Below are 9,151 nucleotides of genomic sequence, written 5' to 3'. Positions count from 1 at the left end.
AAATCAAGAGTCGGGTGCTTAACTGACGAAGCCACCCAGGCCCCCAAACCAGTTTCTTAACTCTAGCATGGTAAAATATGTCTTACTTTATATGGCATGGTGGTCAAGGTATTTATAATTGAACTGGAGTCACATTTTCAGATGGCAATTTGGCAAGGGGTTGAGTGACATGAAAAGCTCGCTTAATATTATCCATACAATATACAAGCGTGATGCCTCTGTGGCCAACTGAAAACATCCCCAGACCGATATCTGCCAGTCTATTTGACTTTTGTACTTTCTCTTCAAGTCAAATTTGTCTCCACATCTTAATCTCTTCTCCCTCTTCACCTTCTTACTTCCAATTGTTTCTGCCCTAAAGAATCAATTTCATTTGCTGTATTATCTCTCTTCCTTTTCTCCGATGTCTTCACCATATATTGCTAGAATCTTCCTGTTTTTCCTTTATTTTGTTTTTCTGTTTCATTTGCCTTTTCCCCTTCCCATCCCTTATTTAAGGTGGGGGGGGAGGGGGGGAGGCGGGAAGGGCCAGAGGGAGAGAGACAGAATCACAAGCAGGCTCCACACCCAGCACGGAGTCTCAGTAAAAACTCATTGTGCAAGTACTTTCTACTCAGCCATGATGTCCGTGTGTGCAGGTAGTAGAAAAAGAGTATTCAATACACAACACTCAGGGAGTCCTGATTCCATCACTAGGAGTCTTTGAAGGTGAACTTCACCCAACGAGAGATGACTGGGAAATTTTGGCTTTCGAACAGCTGGTCACTGTTGAATAGACTCAATTGTAGATGTAAAACAAAAATCTGGGAGTGGAGCAGGTGGGAAAAATAGGAATAAGCAGCATCTGTTTCAGTGGGTGGAAACAATAGTATACGAAGAGTCAGGTTAAGACGGAGGTAAAGAGAAAATAGAATAATGTCAAACGTTTGAGGTTGAGGGGTCACTTACAACTTAGAAACTGAATGTGAAAAGTTTGACAAGCTAATACGGAACCAAAGATGTCCAAAAACTTTTGGTGCAATGTTCAGCCCTACCTCTACAACCTTCTTAAACACCACACTCACATATAGGCACACATAAGAAGAAAAGAAAGCAAATACCACAGAACAACAAACAGTCAAAATTTCTTCCCCATAAGTTAACTATAGGCTAAAAGAGATGGAGACTCAGTGTTAAATATGGCGAGGAGAACCAAGACGATTTACTTTACTGTATACCCTGATACATCAAATCAACCATGATAGTAGGGATTAGAGCACCAGATGCAAAAAATACACGAGTCGAATCGTTGAACGCTACATCAAAAACTAAAGATGTACTATATATTGGCTCTTTGAACATATTAATTAAATAAAATTCACAAGTTCACAATGATTGTCAAAACAAATACTTTAATGATATAGAATGGGGAGGAAATATTCTTTTCCACAGCACAATGCCAGCAAATACACATTGTATAGGAAGGATAAAGTTAGATAGAATTCTTCCAATGTACAAACACAGATACGGTTATGATGCACCACAGGGATCATTAAAGATGGCAAAATTTTAGAAAAAGACTTTAGAGAAGAAGATCTTCATACATTCTCAGAGAACCCCTTGCCAAAATGCTAATTCTAGGAAGAAAATCATGTGTCCTGCTATGAACAGATCTGATAGGCCCTCCATAGCAAAGTAACCAATGAAGCTGTCACAAGAATGGTGATGGGCAAACTTGGACCCTCTTGGTCTCTGGGTGGGCTGAGCTGGGACACACACAGCGTTAACTATGAAGTGTCCTGGCCAGAGGGTTAGGCTGAATTTAGTCAGGAGGAAATGATCAGACAACTTCAGGATGTAGACCCTTAAGCCAAGACATCTGACTGTCCCCTACAAACAAGGAAATGTCAGCACCAGCAGACACAGCCACCTAACGGTGAGGAGATGTTTTGGGTTCAAAAGGACTAAAAAAAAAAAAAAAAGGAACACATTCTTTTTAGTCCTTTGGAACCCAAAATATCTCTTCTCGCTTGTGTTGTCTCTTCTATGTGGTGACACTGACTGTTTGAAGAAAGACAGTCCAGTCATCTTGTTCAATGGTCTACATTCTCAAGTTGTCTGGTAACTTCCTCATGCTCAAATTCAGGCTAAACCTTTCCAGCAAAAACACCGCATAGTTAATGCTGTCAGCTCCTAGCGCAGCCCATCTGGTGGCCCAGAATGTCCAGTTTGACTTGTGGTCTTTTTCCATGGTGCTCCTGACTCAGGTTCTCTGCAGGGTGGAACTGAGAGCAGCAAGACTTAAGGTCTGTCAAAACTGTGTCATCTAGTCAGGCATTGGTCTCCTGAGGGATTTCTCACAACTGGAGCTGAAGGCTAGAATCTCTCTCATCAAAGCAGTCTTTTGCAGTCAAAATCACAGAGAATGGCTTGTGATTGTGATGTAGACTCTCAGCAAAGGATCCCACCTGTGCTGTGTTTGGGCTTTAAGTTGATTTGCTGTTCTAGATTTCTTTTCATCAAGTGGAAAATGATGGGGTTTTGTGATGGGGTTTATGATGGGGTTTTCTTCACATGAGGAATCTCTTAGCTTCTGAAGTACTTGGTATCTGAGAGAGAAAGAGAGAGAAATCAAATGTGAGTCTTGGTCAGATGGCTGAGCCTGGAGGGGTGGCTACCTGGTGACAGAGGCCAGGAGCAAGCTGAACCCCTGTCCAGAGAAGGAGCCTAAAGGGGGAGCCGCAGGCAGCCTGAGGGGGAGAGTGAGAGCCACAGGTCAGAAGTAATACCTCACTAAACTGAGCATCACCTGTGTTGCAGGATCCAGGGACCCCTGTGCTCCCCCACCCCCCAGCGGGAGCCTGGTGATATCCCAGCTCAAGGCTGCTGTGAGCTTTGGCCAGATCCCAACTACCCCTTCCTCAGTAGCCACTTCACTCTTGAGCCCCCTTCATCAGAATCCCAAGTGATGGCTTTCTCATGCCTCCCAGAGAGGGATGCACCTAGCACCCAGCACACACATTCAGAAACAGACTGCTGTAGGAAGGAGGGGACCCTTGGCAGACAAACACACCCCCTTCTCACCCTTGTCCCAGTCTTCTGAGGAGGAGGCCAGGCTATGGAATGAGTCCTAGAATGTCAGAGCCAACAGGGGCCTCAGCCTATCTCCAAGCTCCTTTCTGCCATGTGCAGATGAGGACCCCCTAAAGCCATGTGACCTGTGTCTGAAAACCCTGGCCTGAAACCCTGGCTCAGGCCCTGTGCAAACATGTGCGGAAGGGAGAGGAAAGCCTCTGATCTGGAGGTGTGGGCAAGCAGTAGACATTCTTGGTCACTTGGCTGGACAGGAGCAAGCCCAAAGGGGCAGAGGGAAGAACTCAAGGAGGAGAAACTCAAAGGGAATTCACAAAAAGAGAGCAGGGGTGTTACCATGGCCCTAGTCATTTTCACTCAGGGACACCAACATTCTCTGAAGGTAATCTCACACAGGATAGCCCTTGGGGCATTTCTAGGACTATTCTCAATGCAGAGACTCACCAAACTCTGAAGTGAAAATGAAAAGGCATTCGTTTTAGCTCTCTAGATTCTCATCCCTTCTTTTCCAAAGTTTCCCTAAGGAAAGAGTCTCTCAGTGTTTACCCTGGTATAAAGAAGGACCTGCAAATGGGTTAACATAGGAGAAAGAGACCTAAGCTTCTTTACTGAGATGCTGTATAAGAACAAAATTTGATTAAAATATTTTTTTTCGATCTGCAGTGAACCTGCAGGGGGCTGTGAAATCCACTCAGTGACTAGTGAACTGTCGATTTCATTGTCATAAGAGGAAAGAAAGCACTAAATTCTTTGACCTTTGATCAGGGAAGAGATTCTGTTTTGGACTCTGGGTATCTATGTAATATTTATTTTTTTCTTGTCTTCTTTTTCTTTTTTTCTTTCATTTTCTTTTTTTACTTATTATTCTGTTTCTTTAGCCAGTGTATGGTACATCACTAGTTTTTGAGGTAGTGTCCAATGATTTATCAGTGACGTATAACACCCAGTGCACATCACAACACGTGCCTTCTACATTATAGGGGCTGAGGAGAAACCTAGCTCCAGGCAGTCCGGTGTGGCACTCCCAGCTGTGACAGGTTCTCATTTAGTTTTTCTCATGGGGGCTCTTTCTCCTCAGCTTTAGCACTTCTTATTCACATGGAGAAGGTGAGGGTTACGTGTCCTCGTAGGTCAGATTCCCTGAACGACCCAGGAGGTGAGTCCTTTTGCAAGTGACTCATTAAGACAGTGCTCCTGGGAGGACGAGGCCTCAGAGTTGGGCAAGAAGGAAAGGAAGGCAGAGAAGCCGAGAAAGTGTGTGATTTCTGGCAAAGTTCGTGTGTTTGGAGACATGTTTAACTGATGCTGCTTTGCCAAGGAGGGCCATGAGGCCTGCTTCCCCGTGGCCATGAGTGGAGGGGAGAGGGGATCTCAGGACGGCCCCAGCAGGAACACAGCAGAGTTCAGATGCAACCAGGTGATGGAGATGGCAGGGCCGGCAGGGTGGCAGTCCCTAGGGAAACAGACGGAAGCCCAGACAGAGGTAGCACCAGCTGTGGGAGTGACCAAACGAGGAAGACAAGGCAGTGTGAGTGTGTTGGGGGGGTGCAGCTATCATCTGAAGGACAGCAATAGGAATCCGTGCCCCAAGAGCCAAAGGGGGCGTGATTACCTCCATTCCCTAAGCCTGAGGGCCACGGAATCTGCATGCGAGTCTCCACTGGCCAAACTGCAGTTTTCTCTTGGGAATCTTCTCTTTCATGACACCGAGGGCTTTCCTGTGGCCAAAGGCTTGACACTCACACTGGCTGTCCCTCGAGGCCTCAGTGGCATCGCCCTCCAGCTTGGGAGGGTTCTTCACGCAGAGGGAAGCATCCAAACCCAGCTCTGGAAGGAAAAGCACATCAACAGGATCTGTTGTTATTCATGATCTTTCTGAGCCTCCACCCACACTGACCTCAAAGGACGACATCGGACAGAAGGACCAAGGCCATCCGAGTGTTCAGAGGGGAGGGGAAGCCAATGGACACGCTTTGATTATTTCCTGTTTTGTTCATCTCTCTCACACTACCTGTAGGGATAAGAATGCCAGAAGGCCAATGTGCTTGCAGTTGACAAAAGTGAAATCAGAGAAGCAGAACTGGTAAAAACAAAGAGTTCCGGAGAAGAGAAGACAAAGGCAGGGAAATCAGGCTGGAAAGAGGCTGTGCTATTGGTGGGAAGAGACTGTAGACATCAGCTAAAATCAAAGTTGAAGGGAAGCCTTTGGGGAGCAACCAGGGAAGAGAAAGCTGGGGAGTTGACACAACACGTGTCAACACGTGGTGCACTTCATACGTGTACACTCTGGATAATACACACACGGAATATACATCGTGTATGTGACCTGAGATACAAATGTGTGTGTCTGTATGTACGTATGTACCTAATTCAGTAAATGATTAAATAGGGATCTGGGGGACACGGAACCTAATATTCTAACCTCCCTTCTGGACAGTTGAAATTGGAAAAAATACACAAATCCAAGGATAATGAGAAAAGGGGTGGGTAGAAACAGGTGACCTGTTCAACACCATGGAGGGATTACAGGGGGAGCAGGTGGGAACAAAACAGAGTAAAACCATCTGCCATGGCGTGACAGTTTGTATTCGCCCCCAGTTCATAGGGGTGTATCACAATCCCCAATGTGATGGTTTTGTGGGGTGAGCATCTGGTCGGCATCCCCCCTAGAAGGGATCCGTGCCCTATAAAGGAGACCCCACAAAGCTCCCTCGCTCCTGGGAGGACAAGGAAGAAGGCAGCCACCTCCGAACCAGGAAGGCAGCGTCACCAGGCCCCAAATGTGCACCTGTTTGATTGTGGTTCTACCGCACCTGCAGAACTGTGAGATCACAACTTCTGTTGTTGACAAGGCAGTCTGTCTGTGGCATTTTTTTCTCAGAGCCGGAATGCACAAAGAACCCGGCATGGAGCCTGGTTTCCTGCTCAGGCCTCTGTGGAAGGTGAGTCACAGAGAGAGGAACAGAGCCAGCTGGGTGAGTCGGGGCCACGACAGTGGGCGCCATGGGGAAGAGACAGAGAGGCTCGAGGGGGAAGACAGTAAGTACGTCAAGTTCTAAGGCCCTTGTCGGGGCTGTGCTTCCCCGAACACTCCCTGAGCTCTTTCTCTGGGGCCTCTCCCCGGTGCCACAGTCTGCTGCTTATGTCACCTCCACCTGAGAACTGCATCTCCTCATTTCTCAGGTAGTTCTGACAGAGGAGCCCCAGGCCACCCCAGGCTCCAGGAAGGGGCAGTGAATGCAGGAGGGTAAGGAACGCACGACCCAGGGGAAGGTCAGAAAGCTCAGTCTTCAGGAAATCTGAGCAGAGGTGGGTCCTGATGAAGAGGAAGCTGGGGACGAGGCCCCGGAGATGAGGGGAGATGATGAACTAGATGGAGGGTCAGAGGAGAGAGTGACGTGTGCACTTCATGTAAGAAAGGGGCCACTTATGTCCTTAGAAAAGGGAAAAAAGAAAAATAAGTGGGAGACAGTGTTGTGAGGCCAGTATTACCATTGTGACTGTGAGCACCGAACAGGGAAGATTGCCTTGAAGATGTCGTAGGAGAGAAAACTGGGCACAGGAGCCTTTCTGAGAAAGCCAGGGAAGATGGGGTCCGGTGAAAGTGGAGCCGCTGACAACTGCCCCGCCCCCCATGAAACAATGCCCCAAAACCATTTGCTGAGTGCTAAAGCCCCACAGCGACCCACAAATTATACGTGACAAATTCATAGATGTTGTCAAGCAATTTCTGTTGAATCAGGCCCCCCAAAATTTATGCCATTTCTTCTTCTCCGCATCGATGGAATGGAGATACTAGTTTTGCGCTTTCCGATGAAGGGACAGAGGGGAAACTAGGTAAGAGGATGAATAAGTTGGCCACTTAAAGAGCTAGGAAGTTGCAAACCCAGGACCTGGGGCAGAGCTGATACTAAACACCGGGCTCTTGCTGACCTCGCTGGATTGGAGCATCATGGGGTTCGACCTCACCCTGTTGCTGCCTCCAGCCACAAGCCTGTGACAACCAACACAGGGACTAGAACTTCCTACTCCCCGTCCCTCTCACCTTGGAAGAGCGGCCATTGGTTCCCAGAACCCATCTTGGCGTCCAGGCTCCCGATGGCGGAGGAGAGGCCGAGCCTGGCTCTGTTGTCACCACAATCCAACTGCTGTTTCAGCTGCTGTCGCAGAGAATTGGCCACCTGGGTGCTTGGCTGTGTCTGCGCTCCTGACATTTGCACCTCTGCCCTTTGGAAAGTCATGTTTCCACTCAATGGGCCCTGGTGACGGGGAGCCTGCATCGGGGCTGAAGCAAGAAGAGATTTCAATGGGATCCACCCCAGGGCTCCTTAACTGAGCACTCCCAGAACACCCATGTCTGATGTCCCTTCCGGTCTGAGAGACCACCCTGCGAGCAGGTACAAAGGCAAACATCACGTGTATGAAGGAGATGTCAGTGTTGTGTCCGAGCCTAGGGATGCTGGGACGGCAGGTGCCCAGCCTGCAAAGTCCCTGAGGTGAAAATCACCCCTTTCACTCCACCAGGCCTTGGCATGGGCACACAAGTTCATTCCTATCATTCCGTTAGTCGTAACCTTCTTCCTACAGCCTAGAGAGAGTAGGTCCTAGAGAGTTCTTAGGGCATGGGGAGAAGGAGTTGTCAGTGGGAGCTGGGCAGCATTACAGGGGTGCCAGGCAGCCAAGTGAAGAGCCTCCTGGGCACCCCTTGTGACAACAGAAAAGGCCCAGGACCTCTCAGCTCTCATTGCTTTTGGATGGAGCCTCATGGAGACATTGATCTCTCAGAGGGTCTGGAAGAGCCACTGGCTCTGCTCACAGGACAGAGTGACTCACAGGGTAGGAGTTGGCAGATGTGTGGCAGGGTCACAGGGATCTCTGGGGGCAGTCTCGCAACTTTTTTGTTTACATTTACAACTGTTTCAAATAATTTGGTACAAAAGCAGAGAGGACAGGGCCAACCGCATCCCCACATAGGCCCTGACAGGACCGAGTGGAGAGTAGTGGGCAGTCTGAGCTGGTGCGGGTCTGAGATCCTACTAACCACTGGCCAGGGGTCCTGGGCAAGTGATATGACGTTGCTGAGTCTCAGCACTCTCGGCTCTCACAGGAGATGCCACACCGAATGGAGAGTGTCCTATGAGGATACGAGGGGCTCCAGCAGAACAGAGCTGCTGGTGAGCGGGCACGGAAAGGGACGTGGCGGACAAACGAAGCAAAGTAACTGTGTGTTTCATTTCTGCTTCCTGAATTGCTGTAATCCTCAGGAGGCCTTTGCTTCTTGGCCCCTCCGAGAGGAATGGGAAACAGGGGAGAAGGTGGTCCTAGGGTGGAGAGACTGTTAACTGACCAAAAAGATGAAGGAACAAAATGTTTCATGGCCAATTTCACTAGACAACATTGACACAGTGAGGAACATCATAGACTCCTTGCTGCTCCTACAAGGTGATTTGATGAGCAAGGAAAGTCGGCTAACAACGCGAATGCTTCTCCCAGAAGCAAAGTCCGAATTGTAGCCTGAGTGGGAAGAAATGAGAATTGGGTGTTAGCCTGCACTCCTGTGTGAGTGTGACCCAAGGGGGTCTTGCTGAGCAGGCAGCACTTTTCTGAAGATTCTGGAGAGGGGAACAACTCTGCTTTGCTTCAGAATGAGGCCAATACCCACGGCAGGTGCACGGACCATTGATCCTTTACATGACATTATGCTACTGAGAGCAACACTTGACAGGGAGAAAATCACTGAAGCTGCACACAGGGTGGAAAGGACACCATCCGTGGAGGATGGAAAACCAGAGCTAGAGCTTCGGCTTCACTGAAACCATGGGGTCCAGCTAGGACTGGGTGCTCAGGATCTTCTATCTAAATGCTGAGCATTCTGGGCTCCCCAGAAGCCAAAACTTTGAGCTCAGCAACAATATCACAGATGCTGCAAATATGGAGCACATGCAAATCTGTGTGGAGAGCCAGAGAGTTTGCAGGACACTACACCAGATATACAACTGGCAATAGAATCTCATGAGTAGCAGAAGTCGGTTCTTAAAAAAAGAAAGAAAGAAAGAAAGAAAGAAAGAAAGAAAGAAAG

General features: G+C 48.3%; 1 protein-coding gene across 1 annotated transcript in view; it reads right to left on the bottom strand.

Moving 5' to 3' along the window:
• Window positions 1-1,374: 1,374 nt before the first annotated feature.
• LOC123803439 (NBPF family member NBPF6-like) overlaps window positions 1,375-9,151 on the bottom strand; it is a 45,175-nt gene continuing 37,398 nt past the window's right edge. Inside the window, exons 17-19 of the mRNA XM_087865732.1 lie at window positions 7,118-7,357; window positions 4,685-4,899; window positions 1,375-2,588 (exon numbers count right to left, since the gene is read on the bottom strand). Coding sequence (XP_087721858.1) covers window positions 4,694-4,899; window positions 7,118-7,357 — 446 coding nt within the window. The 3' untranslated portion in view covers window positions 1,375-2,588; window positions 4,685-4,693. The remainder of the gene's footprint in view (window positions 2,589-4,684; window positions 4,900-7,117; window positions 7,358-9,151) is intronic.

This window comes from Ursus americanus, chromosome 12, assembly GCF_024610735.1.
Source record: "Ursus americanus isolate L20-20 chromosome 12, mUrsAme1.1.p, whole genome shotgun sequence".
Classification (NCBI taxonomy): Eukaryota; Metazoa; Chordata; class Mammalia; order Carnivora; family Ursidae; genus Ursus; species Ursus americanus.
The sequence above is the reverse complement of the archived record's forward strand: the minus strand, read 5'-3'. Positions and strand labels throughout refer to the sequence as shown.